The sequence below is a fragment of the Ursus arctos genome, unplaced genomic scaffold, assembly GCF_023065955.2.
Source record: "Ursus arctos isolate Adak ecotype North America unplaced genomic scaffold, UrsArc2.0 scaffold_2, whole genome shotgun sequence".
Lineage (NCBI taxonomy): Eukaryota > Metazoa > Chordata > Mammalia > Carnivora > Ursidae > Ursus > Ursus arctos.
The window spans coordinates 52,929,280-52,943,879 of NW_026622874.1; the positions used below are offsets into that span (position 1 = coordinate 52,929,280).

General features: G+C 37.3%; 1 protein-coding gene across 1 annotated transcript in view; it reads left to right on the forward strand.

Annotated features, from left to right (window-relative positions):
- The window catches only part of RRP15 (ribosomal RNA processing 15 homolog), a 39,702-nt gene that overhangs the window by 11,266 nt on the left and 13,836 nt on the right, over nucleotides 1-14,600 (forward strand). The window contains exons 2-4 of the mRNA XM_026517320.4: nucleotides 1,173-1,447; nucleotides 3,732-3,829; nucleotides 6,499-6,700. Coding sequence (XP_026373105.2) covers nucleotides 1,173-1,447; nucleotides 3,732-3,829; nucleotides 6,499-6,700 — 575 coding nt within the window. The remainder of the gene's footprint in view (nucleotides 1-1,172; nucleotides 1,448-3,731; nucleotides 3,830-6,498; nucleotides 6,701-14,600) is intronic.

The following is a 14,600-nucleotide window of genomic DNA, read 5'->3' on the forward strand; positions in this document are numbered from 1 at the left end:
GTAATAATGCTTAGCTTTGTTATGAGCGGATGGACCCAGTGCAGACTCCCTGAAATGCGATGCTTTTAACTCCTCTTCTGCTTATTAAGAAACATACCAAGTTACTAAGCTATTAGATGATGTTCTGCTTTGAGGTATTTCCTAGTGAGTTCCATAGGCTTCTGAAGAACAAAACAGAAGCTGTCCAGAAGGCTCTAAATCATACAGATGTATGCAGATGGTGCTGGCTGCTTGTCCCCTTGTTGATAATATTAAGTACAGTGAACTTCAGAAGCTGAGAAAGGCCACAAAACTTAAACTACAAAAGCTTGTCAACGAGTTGACTTTCAAGCAAGGCCACCGACTAGACTCTTATTTTTGCCAAGCCACTGACCCCAGCTATTTGAACCTTATAAGATGAACTATCTGGCAAATAACCTGTATATGCTTTTTTCAGAGGTTGTGCAGGATACAGTTCCAACAGTACACTTTTGTATCTGCAGCTCAGAACTTGATATTGTCATTCAGTCACACAGCAGGGCAATTGAATCTTCAGTATCTTAGGCAGATATTACTTTACTAGACTATTTTTCAGAAATGTTAGACACCTAATTTTATAATGTTATATGCAAATTCTATGAAAGGAGGCTGTTATTTTTGTTTTGTTTTTTTAGACTCTCTACACACACATTAACAGTTTTAAATATCTGGATCAAATCCCCAGAGAGGTTATTCTGGCTTCTCTGTACCATGGAAACGTACCATTTTCTTGATGGATTAAAGTTTTTTGTTAGTTGTTTTAAAAATAATTTTCACTGGTCTCTTTAAGTAGTTAAATGACACAAGTAAGGCCCATGGACTTGAACGCGCACCCTACACTGTTCCCATGTCGGCATCTACCGCCCCTTTGACAATAGGAGGTGGTGTGGGCTGTCGGATTTGTTTCTGCTGCCTTGGTCCTGGGTGCTGAAGCCCAGCGTGGCTGGGCTGGGTCTTTGGGGGCTGATGGCAGTAGGTTGGAGGACCCTTTTGCTTTCTGCTACAGTAAAGCAGCTATGGGATTCACAAAGTCCCCTCTTGTGAAAATGGAGACAGATGGAGAACTGTTAGCTTTATGAAGGGTCCTGGGGGTCTGGCAGGGCCTTGACAACCTCTTCCTCCAGTATTAAAGTTTAATCTGTTTCTACTCTTAGGTTCTGTAAGAAGCTGTGGATCAGAAAAGGATCACTTTTCTTCAGATGATGAAGCAGTGGAAGCTGACAATGAAGATGAAGCTGAACCCGATGGCAGTGGAAGTGAAAATGCAGCCGAAGCTAGTGTTGGAACTAACGTGGGCTGGGCAGATGCCATGGCTAAAATTCTTAACAAAAAAACTCCTAGAAGTAAGCCCACTATTCTGGTCAAAAACAAAGAGCTGGAAAAGGAAAAAGAAAAGTTAAAGCAAGAGAGACTAGAGAAGAGAAAACAGGTGTGTCTTACCAGTTGTTTTGTAGATTAGATTGTTTGCCTAGTCTAGTCTAGTTCCCGTCTGTACCAAATTGTTCCTGGCAGTGTTTGTCCAATTAACATTTCAGTTTTTAACTTGCTTTTTATGTAGGGGTGAATAACCAAGCTTTTGTACAGAAATCTAGTCTAAATTACTCCATTGAGCATGTTCACTTTTTAAACATCTAAGCAAAGAAATAGAAATTAAACTCCTGAGAAATTGAATCTTTAAAATTCAAATAAATTATACATGTGGCAGTGACTCCTGGGTCCAAATATTTCATTCAGTTTAGCTGTCCATATGCTACCATTATTAGATTCTGAACCAATAGAATCATGGTAGATACTTTTTGCTAAAAACCTATTTTGTAATATAAATCTGTGAAGATGTCCTCATCAGGGATTGGTTGCAGTTCTGAAAATGGACTGTTTCACTGATAAATAAACTCAAATTCATTATACCTCTTGTTAAATCACAGATAGAAGTTAGATTAGGACAGTCTGCTGATTCAAGGCCAAAAGTTGAACTTCAGTTTGCTGTTGCATATTAAAAGAATAAAGAAACAATAGTAAAGTTTTTAAATCCCTTATGCTTGATGAAATATTTCAATGTCTAAAGTACTTGGTTAATGAAATAAATGCTATTTTTTAATGAAAGAAAAATAACTTTCTGTGATCATACTGACAATATAAAAGTACTGATTTCCAAGAGGTACTTTATAGGTAAAATGAAAGAAAAATAGATTTATATTTCCTTTTAAGGAATGCATTTCCTTTTTATATATAAGGCATATATTTCCTTTTAAGTTCATTATCCCCTTATCTTGTTTCAAGGTGAATTATTTTCTTTGTTCCGAGTACTAGTACTCTATGAAGATGGAACTTAAGTGTTGCTTTTAGAAACAGAACATACTGTGCTATTCAATGTTCTCATTTTACTGTAAGATAAATTTTGTCTCTAAATCTTACTGATAACTTTTCAACTGAAAATCTGAATCTTTATTATCTGGCAAAAGCTGAAGGAAGCTTTAAAAATATCAGAATCCTTAATTACCTCTAGTCCCAATGTTCTAGTGAAAGTAAGAACATTTTGAAGCCAAGAAAAATGAGTCTCTAACTCTATGCTAGGTCAGTGCTTTGAGTGCTGGAGATGATACTGTTCACATGATGCATGAAAACACACGTTGATACCAGAAGCAGGACACAGTCGCTACAAATGCTCTTATTACATGTTTCTGAGTAGAGTCTGTGCAAATTATCATTGTTTTTTACTGTTAAATATTATCAGTTTCCAGAATATCAAGTACTTATTTTTAATCATAAGTATAAAAATATACTTCAAAGTTAAAAAATATTTTGGGATTGTGCATGCCTTGGGTACTACAGATAATTAAGAATCAACTATTTTGAACTTAAAAGTAAGATTTCTAAATTTCTGGCATAATCTGATAGTGAATTTCATGACAGTTAAAGTAAATTCTCTGATTTGGGGAGAAATCTATTCTTTTTGGAAAAGAATCAGGCTGATCTTTATAGGGAGCAGGAATTTGATTTTACTGTGATTAGACACTTTCATTAATATAAAAATAAGAGATTAAATGAATGCAGAAAAGGAATAGATAAAAGATTTTTCTTCCCACTGATTCTTATTACAGCCTTTGATGCTCACTAGCTTCCTGGTGGTCAGTTCATTATATTCAGTGTATTTGATCTTAGGTGATGTGTTGGCCTGAGGCAGCAGTATATACTGATGCAGTGTATTGGTGTGTCAAGTCAGGCCCCGGGACCAGAGTACTACTGGATACGATGCTATTATTTTAAAAGCTGATACAAATTTATAATTATTCTGACTGTTGAGAAAGACAGTTTCTAAAAAATAAACAGTGTTTAAACTTGTGGTTATCAAAGACAGTAGTTTGGGGCTCTTCCTGATGCTTACCGCTGATCATCGGGTGGTGGCAGGTCAAGCATGTGGCTCTCTCACACTCTACCTTGTCCTGCCTGCCTCAGTATCCTGGCAGCTCTCCAGGCGCCTGCTGTCAGAGAGCCTGACGGAAACTCACTTTGTGCTTCTCGCATGACATGCTGAGTGCTAACCACAGGCCCCCTGAACTGAACCCCTAAAAGTGTGGGGTTTTTTCAGTCCCTATGACAAACTAAGCCAGAATGATTTATTACCTTTGTCCTTTCACAGAGTATCATATCAAAGTATGCTGCACTTTCAAACATGCCTAATATTCTTTCATATAACAATATTTATAACACAGCTTGATAAGAAGCGGGAATGGGAAATGATGTGCAGAGTAAAGCCAGATGTTGTCAAAGACAAAGAAACAGAGAGAAATCTTCAGAGAATCGCAACAAGGTGAGACTGTTTTTGCCCTTTAAAAAATAGGTATACTAAAGCTTTGATAGTGATCCATTTCTGACTCGACTTGATTCTTAAGCTCTGCCTTCTCAGAGCCAAGTGATTTATATCAAAACCTGCCTATTTAATACTGAACTCAACCAGAGATTTTACAGGTCTCATGAGGCAAGAATTTAACATCATCAGTGTATATTTGGTTTGAACCTGTTGCAGATCGTATTGTTTTTGTAGTCACGAGAACAGTGTAATTAGACGTGCATTTTTCTTACAATGGTTGTCTGAGTTTATAGCAATCAGTGATTATTTTTGTTATCTGACATTGTACTTAGGGCATAACCAATTATGCATTACAGTAGCTTTATGCTGTCCTTTCACTCTGCATTTTTTTTTTTTTATCATTGGCACCAAGCATTTATTTGACGCCCTCTGGAGAGAACATTTGAGCTGCTACTTCAAGAATCTAGCAGTTCTGCTTAGTGGAATTATCTGTGATTTTCTAGTCACCTACATTATTTGGGTCATTTTTAATCCATATGGGTGTTCTGTAGTGAGAGAGAGGTAGAGCCAGACCGCTAGGTTCAAATTCCAGCACTGACTTATTACCTGTGCATCGTTGGGCATGCTACCTAATTTTCCCCTCTCAGTTTATTTACCTATAAAAAGAGTAGAATATTTTATCTACCCTGCAGGATTTCTCTGAGAATTAAATAAATTAGTAACATATGAAGAATTTAGGAAAGTGCATGGTTGGTGCAAGAGAGTAAGTGCCTCCTTTAAATTTTATACCTGAGGTACCTCCCTTTCCTCACTTTGGTCCCAGCCACGCTCTGAAGGGTATGGAATTTTACCCTCCTTAGAGCTAGTAAGCTAGCCTGTTAGTTTCCTGGATACTGCCAGAAGACGAGAGACTTTTGGGTCAGAGACATTATTACTCTTGGACATTATTACTCTTGGCAAAGCAGTAGCCAGAGTGTCACATTTCCACTGGTTCCCTTTGTCCTTCAGTGGTAACACAGGTGCCCTGTATGGGTGCTTGAGCGTGCAGTGGGTTGTGTTACAGAAGAACATTCTACTTGGGAATCTGTTGGTGAATGGTAACAAGTCTGCTCTTCGTCTGGGGGGAGACGTTACTCCATCTCTCAAGATTGTGTCCTACAAACTCAACTCTCAGAAATGACCTATGTAAAGAATAGTCAGGGCCTTGCATCCTTGAAAAACCTAGCAAGAATGTGCAGGGATACTCAGGGTCCATGGCAGAGTGCCTCTCCCAGTGATAGAATTTTAGAACTCAAAAGGATGGTTTAAATCAGTATTGTCCAGTAGAAATATAATGGGAGCCACACATATAATGTAAAACTTTTTTGTAGCGACATTGAATGGAGTAAAAAAAGAGAGATGAAATTAATTGTACTATAATACTTACATATTTCATTGAACCCAAAATATTCAAATTATTTCTTATTTTATCAGATAATCAGTATAAAACAGTTACCAATGAGATTTTAAAATTCTGTTTTTTCATATTAAGTCTTCAAAATTCAGCCTGTATTTTAAAGCTAGAGCATATTGCAGTTTGGACTAGCCAACTGCATTTCATGGCTCACTAGCTATATGTGGCTCATGGCTACTATAATGAACACTGCAGGTCTTTTCACACTTCTTCTTGGAATGAACTTAACTATAGAACAAAGTATTTAAATAAGTATTTCATTTTAAAATAGGATTTTAAAATTAGTTTTATATCGGGGCGCCTACGTGGCTCAGTCGGTTAAAGCGTCTGCCTTTGGCTTGACTCAGGACCCCCAGGGTCCTGGGATTGAGCCCCCCCATAGGGCTCCCTGCTTGGTGGGGTGCCTGCTTCTCCCTCTGTCTGCTGCTCCCCTTGCCTGTGTGTGTACTCTCTCTCTCTCCCTCTGTCAAATAAATAACAATTTTAAAAAAATATTTGTTTTATATCATAAGAGTTGCAGATAACATAACTGAATACTTTTTAAGCTACTTGAGTATTATTTTTCCATTTGTAGATGAAATTGATATCTAGAAAACCTTTCCTAGCGTCAGATGTTTAGACTGCTAACTATAGAGGCTGTTCTCTTTCTATTACATTGTGATGTCTTCAATTATTATATAATTATATTTTGAAAATAGGTGTTTGTATTAAAAGTAATTTTTAATTCTAATTGCACAAAAGTTGATTTAGAAAGATGAAAGCTGAAAAGAAAAATCACATATCAGTCCACATATATTTATTCTCTATTGAGAAATTTGTATTCATTTATTGAAATATATGTTCATTTTTTATTTTATTTTATTTTATTTTTAAAGATTTTATTTATTTATTTGACGGAGATAGAGACAGCCAGCGAGAGAGGGAACACAAGCAGGGGGAGTGGGAGAGGAAGAAGCAGACTCATAGCGGAAGAGCCTGATGTGGGGCTCGATCCCAGAACGCCGGGATCACGCCCTGAGCGGAAGGCAGACGCTTAACCGCTGTGCCACCCAGGCGCCCCATGTTCATTTTTTAGATTCAACTCTTTTCATATGAGTGCCTGTTAAATGCTTGCCTCTTTCCTAAGCAGTAAAAACACATTGTTCTTATCCTCACAGTTTGTATTCTAGGGTAGCTGTTATTAACTATGTTATTCTGGTCATTTTATATTCTATAGGGGTGTGGTACAGTTATTTAATGCTGTTCAGAAGCACCAAAAGAATGTTGATGAAAAGGTTAAAGAAGCTGGAAGCTCTATTAGAAAACGTGCTAAGTTGATATCGACTGTTTCCAAGAAAGATTTCATCAGTGTTCTGAGAGGGATGGATGCAAGTACAAGTGAGAAAAGTTCGACTGGAAAGAACTTGAAAGCCAAACAGGTAAGACTTTTATATAGGATTCAGTGCATTAGACTTGTATTCTTAAAGCTTTGGGGTGAAAAAGCACACTATAAATTTAAAAAGTTTGGATTCTTAAGTTTCATGATGATTTATTCAGTATAGAAGTTGCCAGTTATAGGTGACATACATACCCCTGCTGTTAGAACTCAGGAACCAGTGGATTCAGGTAAATCTTTGAGAGATCCCAGGTCTCTCCCATCTGAAATCCTACCTTTTGTGCATTTTGGAGAATAGAAACCTTGAGGAATACAGCTTCAGTTTGTGGCTTTCGCACACGGAGGTAATTGTGATGGCATTTAACTTCTAAAATATGAAAAATCAGAGCTTTGGGGAACATATTGGAAGGTCATCCTTGCACTGAGGCTGCTTGGTGATGTTTGACTAGTGGGCAGATGAGGAGTGTCAGTATTGTTCATGATCTTTGGCATGATAACTTTCCATCTCCAAGTCCTTTTGACCTGTGGACTCCAATTGTTGCCTTTCTGAAGGTACCAGGTGAAAGGTTCTGAAATGTGCTTTACTCTCAAAAGAGCTGTTTTGTTTTGTTTTTTAATTAAAGTACTGCTGTGTTTGATGGCTTATTTTCTATTGCCAACAAAAAGTACTTCAATCAGGAGTCTCCGTTGTAAGTTTGTTTGTCTTTTGGTTTGCCGATTGAAACTCTGGCAAGAAGAGCATTTCGGAATTTCATGCTAACCTAGAGCTGAAGTATTTTTCAAGTCCTTTGATTAAGTTTCCATTTTACCTAAATTTGACAAAAGTTTTCTAAGCTATTTAACTTGTCTGTCTCTTGCATATTAAAGGACCCAAATTGTATGTATGTATGTGTGTATGTATTTTTTCAAAGATTTTGTTTGAGAGAGAGAGACAGACAGAGATGGTGACAGAGATAGCGAGAGAGAGGGAGGTGACAGAGATAGCAAGAGAGGGAGCACGAGTGGGGAGGAGAAGGAGAAGCGGGCTCCCCACCCGAGCAGGGAGCCCGATGCGGGGCTCAATCCCAGGACCCTGGGATTATGACCAGAGCCAAAGGCCGACACTTAAACGACTGAGCCACCCAGGTGCCCCTCCAGATTGTTTAATTATCTGTATAAACTGATGCTCGCTGGTGCTGCTGTTTGAAAGTGTCAGAATTAATTATAAACACATGAATACTGTGTTTGGGGATGATTACTTTTTAGTTAAAAAATCTAACCTGCTGTGTTCTCCACGAGGGACATTTTACTCTAAAAATTGGAGAACGATCCAGCAGCATTAAATGAGAGAGCTAGTAGGAAGATGGAAAAAGACAGACTTACTATTTTTTTTCTTTTTTCTGTTCATTTCCGAACGACTTTTAATAGAAGCATTTGTTTTTGCTTTGGTATTATTTTTTCATGAGTTATGAAAATACATGAAGGGTTCTTTCCAATACCATTGTTGCCTTTTTCTCTTACCATTTGCACTTTGCCCTTGACTTTCTTTTTTTCTACTTCACTGTCAAACTGAAGTGGCTTTGCTCTAAAAGTAATTTGTTTCTAGAACTTCTTACCCTATACTAACAACATCTTGGCACATTTCTTTTAAAAATGTTGCTTTCACTTTGATTTCATATTTATGGAAAAACCACCAGACCCATTTTTTTATTGGACTTGGTTTTGCATCTGAATAATATAAAAGTACTATAATATTTGTAATTGGGTCAGTTATTAATATCAAAATTATTTGCCTAGCTGTACCTGGTGCTATCCTTGTATCTTTTAAAGTCTTAGAATTCAGATAGATGACTTCAAGTAAATAACATTAAAAAATTCTAAATTAAAAAATTCTAAATAAAGTTAAAAAATTCTAGGCTGCATGTTATCATCAGTTATCATCAGTTACATTAGGTACAGTAAGAGGTAAATTAAGTGGCTGCCCTGTTTGTAAGGGGGATTTTGATGTAACTGTCATATTCATTTAGGACATAGCTCAGTAGACCTGTGTAAGTTACTTGGAATAGGTGGACTTTTAAAGCAGTTGAAGAGAAGGAAGGAAGGGAAAGGTGGGAGTAGTGTGCCAAAACATCATTCAGAAATGAGACATAGATTAATGAAATGGATGAAGCAGGATATTAATTAAGTAGAAAATAAAACTTTCTTTTTTTCTCATATTTTACTTTTTCCTAGCACCATTGCTATTGCACCTTTTCCATGCTCCTTCCCTTCTCAGACAATCAGAAGAGCTTTAGGGAAATTCTTATTGTCCCTTTCCTGGGCTTAAAGGGTCAGAACACAGCCTTTTTATCCTGTATTCCTAATATTATGAAATCTTCACAATTAGAGTCCATCCACATATAAACTGGATTCACTGGCAGCTATCTATCAGAATACCAGTCTGGAAATACCTTCATTATGTCTTCAAGTCCTTTACCCTGTCACACCTGTTATTTGTAGCTGTGCCATTAATGTCTTATGTTCAAAAACAAAAAAGAGCCAGTAGTTTTATATTAAGAAAGCTGGATAGAATTGCAATAATATAAACTAGAGGTTGGATCCATTATATGAGCATACATTAAGGGTGCTTTTGGTTGTGTTTGGTTTTTGTTTTGTTTTGTTTTATTTCTTAGGAACACTCAGAACTTGGGAATTTATTTTTAAGAACCCCTTTTCAAAGAATTTCCATATTCCTGCAAGATATAAGAAATTTTAAGGCATTGTGACAGATGTTTCTTAACTATGTTATGATCCTGAACAAGACAGTTTTCTGAGAACCCTTTGCTTTTTGGGCATTAAATGAATTTATTTTCAAAGCAATAGGAGCACGGTTTCAGAAGGGAACCTGGGACTAAAAAAAATTGCCAGTGCTCTTCCCCATCCCTCTCTGCCCCTTGCTTTGCCTCCTTCCAAGGTAACCATTTTCAATTCTTAGATCTTTGTTGCGGTATTTACCTCCGTATCTTAAGTAATATTTAGACTATTTTTAAAATCAATATTAGATACCTTTTATGGAAGACAACGAATTGTCATTCTTTTCTTCGCTGCCATACCTCCCATACTGTGTCCTTCCAGTGTAGCATATTAGTGCTTTTAGCTAAATCGGTATTCCGTGTAGACATCATTTACTCCCGAACAGAGTAATGTACGATAATACTTCTTTATTCTTCAACTTAGCTTCCTTACAGTTTTTGTTCCCTAGCGGTAACAGTTGCCTCTTTTTTTTTTTTTTTTAAAACCCTTCTCAGTACTATTTTCTCCGTGGTCATCTTGCTGCAGTCTACACTGGTTGTTCTTTACCCTGGTGTTCACTTGGAGTTTGCTTTGTCACTGCCCCGGGAATTCCCTTTGCTTCCTCCCTTGGCAGTAGCCTCTGTTTCTTGGACTGTCTTATTTTCTCTTGGCTCTCACTCTCATTTTGATAAGGTCACATTTACCTGTAGCTTTCTGGAAAAGGGTAGAGGACATCTTCATTTTTAATTGATGTGTTGGCTGAATTATATGTTGCAGATGGAACAGTGGCCCCTAAAATGATAAGTCCGTGTTCTCATTCCTAGAACCTATAAAATGTACCTTATTTAGAGAAGGGGTCTTTGCAGATATAATTAACTGAAGGATCTTGAGGTGAAGAGATTATCCCGGATTATCTGGGTGGGTTCTAAATCCGGTGTTAAGTATTCTTACAAGAGATGCACGGGGGAGATTTGACGGGCAGAAGCGGAAGAGGCAAAGGAACCCCAAAGCCAGAGGTTGGGGTGATGTGGCCACAAGTCAAACAGCGTTCAGTATGTATACATGTCTCTTTGTATTAATCAGTGTTCCTGAGTTCAAGCCTTTTCTGGTTTAATATCTTCAGAGACTAAACTACGTGTCCATGGTAGGGTCTGTCATCTGCCTCCATAAACTAGGAAGGGAACTTAAAAAAGTCTAACTGCTTCTGTCACTGTCAGCCAATCTTGTATTTTTATCATACCCCTCACCTCCACCTCTCCCCTTGCCTCCAGTTCCAGAGCATGGCTCCGGTTTCTCACTTAAACATTAGCTTTCCTTCTCTCTAATTGGTTATCACTGCTTTATGCAGTTTTCATTTATGTCCCCAAACTTGTTTGCATATTGTCTATAGTTATTTTCCCATCTGATTGTTTCCTTGTTTGTTTATAACTTTTTATACTTTTAATTTTAGTGGGCTTTCCATAAGAATTAGGGATAAATGCATGTCTGCTGTTTAATTGGAAGACTTCCTTTTTATTAAAAGCAAAAAGGTTAGTCTTATTGTAACTTTCTATTGTTTTAATGGAATTATTGGGTGCCTTAAATTATACAGTATTTCACAAACAATAAATCTTTAAATATTTGAAAATGGACATTTTAATGTTTGGAAACTTTTATAAACATTTTTCTAAAATTTTAGCCTTATAAAGAGGAAAATGTCCACTGAAAGCAGGTGTATGCCCCTCCTGTATTTATTTGGGTTTGTGTCTTCTTGGAAACCAGCTTTGTGATCATCTCTACCCTTTAAGGATCTTTAGATATTCGATCATGTTCTGGCATATCTGTGGTTAACATTGTTTCTTAGAAAATAAGAAGAGAGAGTGTGCATGATCTTTTAAAAATCTGTCTAATGTATTGATTTATTTTTAATCTGATAGGTAAGCTGAATTACTAAATCATTTCTTTACACAATACGTAGCTATGATTTCTAAGTCTGTTTTAAGGGTCATATATATTGTGCCCTATACATCTATATTTGATTGATTTCATTTTATATTTCTATACTTACTATTTTTGTGAGCTACAACTTCAACTGTTAAAAGTCTCCTTGTTCCATTTAAAAACCATAATGTTCTTCAACGGGCTTTTGGTGCCTGGATTGGAGCAAAGTTTTTGTATGTTCCAAAAACTGCCTTTCACATCATTAGCTGTTAATCAAAGTATTTTTAATCTTCTGATTCTGCTGACTTGGATAATACTGTTGCCCTTTGAATTTTTGTATCTGTTTTGTCTTAATTTTATTATATGCAGTCATTCTTTTCAGAGTAAAGTAGTGGGAAAGCCTTCCTTAGAGGCAAAAAAAGTGTAATTGCTTTTTAAAGATCATTTTAGGGCAAGAGATTTTGAAAAGACCTAAGTATTTCAAAAAATGTCAGACTGACATATTAAATTACATTTGAATCATTACTTAACTTTATTTCTTGGAGCTGAACTCAAATACTGCAAAGTAAAACAAAAACAAAAAAGTAGTCGATGGGCTCATTTCAGAAGACATAACAGCTAATATCTGTAAATCAAAAAGCTTTCACTGGAACTTAGGGGAAGTAGTATTCTCTAAGTATTTTTGTCTATTGAAAAATGAGCTGTTTCTTCTGTTACATAGGTAAGGGTTAACTTTGTTTTCTCTTAATACCAGTTGCACATCTCTTTCTTCGTGGGAAGTCAGGTCATTTGTACAGTGGGTGTACATCACTATAATAAATGTAAACACATTACACCTCTGTCATTCACAAACTTAACAGTCTATTTTTTTCTTTTAAATTCCTTATATTGCAAAGCTTATATGCAGAAGTAAGTCACTTATTTGTGACTTCACTGCCCAATATCTACTTCTCAATAATGCCCATTATTTTTTCGATTCACTAACATGTCACGTCACAATAAATCTTGTTAAGTCACTATTAGATACTTAGTCAATTTTTGTTTTTTTATTTTATGTATATTTTTGTGAAATAGGGCCATGACAAAGAACACTGTTAGTGGAAGTGAGAAAGCGTAAGAAAAGAGTGATTCTTATCCAAAAAACAGAAATTTGGGGTAAAGTACTAAATGTTAAGCTCAGTAGAGGTTTGGTTCTTGGGAATGAATCAGTCCACTAGACCTTTCATATGGAAACTAGAAGAGAAACCACTTGAAAATTGTTTGAGCAAGTGTTTAGTACAGATGGTATGTTGCTTATGAAATTAGAAGGTAGTGAAGTTAGAAGAATATGATGGGAGGATGTTCATAGAAAACATGACTCTCAAGAGGGATATGCTGCAGGAGAATCCAAGACACTTAGCTTTAGTTAAAAAGACATGAAGCAAACGTAGCGAAGGCACTGGTTCATTCACTGGACTAACCCAGTCTCTGAATAAAGGTGCTTTGAGTATCTATCTAAAGAAGCATTTTCATTTTGTAATGTGAATTCTGATGATAATAGGAAAGGAAGCACCAGTGAATGGCATTTCTGTTGAAATGTTTACCATCAAGCTAAAGAATTTCATGAAGAAAGTCATAAATTAGAACAAGTGTTCAGTGCTGTTGAAACTAGCCTGTTTCGAAACAGAATCTTTGAAAACATTTAAAAGAAATGAAGTAAGTGTCAGAGAATGAAGTCATAATGAGTAGACATTTTCACTAGTAGTAATCGAGGGAAAAGCAACGGGCAGTCATTGTGCTACTATGGGGAAGAAAGCCTACCAGTTCCCAATTTTTCACATCCTTTATAATTCCCTTTCCTTTTTCTTCTTTCACAGAGGTTGGGATATCGGTGGGTGGGAGGCTGGAAAAAGGGATCCTGGGGAAGTAGGTTGGGATGACATTTGCAAGTCTTCAGTCTCCTCTTAAGGTGTTTGGACTTTATTCCTTAGGCATTTGGGAGCCAGTTATAATTTTTCATCAGGTAAGTGACCTGATCAGATTTGATTATTTTTAAGGAAAAGAAGGCTGAAGGATGGAAAGACTATCAGAAGACGAACCGGTGTCAGGCTGTTGCCATAAAGCAAGAGGGGAAAACCTGAACTAAGGTGTGGTGGGGTGGGGATTGATGGAAAAGAAGAACCAGGTTGGAGGGGTAGTTTTAAGGTATAGATTGATTTGATTTGGAACTAACATGGTTCAGAGAGGTCGGGGGAGGGGGGACTTGTGATGACTGCAAGGTTTTTACAGCTTGGGAGATTGAGAAATGGTGACAGCTTTGACAAAATTGAAACTATAAAAGGTGGAACATGTTTGGGAGATGAAGGCTTATTTTATTTTATTTTATCTTGTTTTATATATCAGTATAGTTAACATACAGTATCATATTTGCTTCAGATGTACAATATAGTGATTCAGCACGTCTGTACGTCACCCAGTGCTCATCACAAGTGCATTCTTTAATCTCCATCTCTTATTTCACCTTCCTTCCCTTGAGAGATGAAGACTTTTATAAGATGAAGTTGTAATCAGAAATGAGAATGACTGTAAAGAGCAGGTTAAAAACGGCAAGTGTGGGGTGCCTGGGTGGCTCAGTCGTTAAGCGTCTGCCTTCGGCTCAGGTCATGATCCCAGTGTTCTGGGATCGAGCTCCGCATCGGGCTTCCCGCATCGGGCTCCCTGCTCAGCGGGAAGTCTGCTTCTCCCTCTCCCACTCCCCCTGCTTGTGTTCCCTCTCTCACTGTGTCTCTCTCTGTCAAATAAATAAAATGTTAACACCCCCCCCCCCCCCCCCCCCCCCCCCGGCGGCAAGTGTAGGGTGAGGCATTCGGTTAGTGTCGGAGACCTGACCACAGAGGAGCAGGCTGCCGGAATTGTAGCAGTGAGTATGGAGGCCCCTTGTCGCAGACGCTCATTAGTCCTGTATGTCTCTGTAGGGCCCTAAAACAATTTACCTAGCTGTTTACCTGGTCAGGGAAGGTGCATAATGTATTTTAGAGTTTTTCACGTAATTAAATTTAAGTGTTTCTAGGTTTAAAGAATTAATTATCAGTTATTTGGAGACAATTCTAAAATCCAGAACCTGTAAATCCCACTCCTGGACCAAATAAATGGAAGGCCCATACCAGCTACACACCAGCATGTGAGAAGGGGCACACTGATGGATTCCGTGATGTTGACCCTGAGCTGTTTTTAAGAAGATTAAATTGTATTTAGGACACCCTGTTTAAGAAAGCCGCAATAATTTATATTTT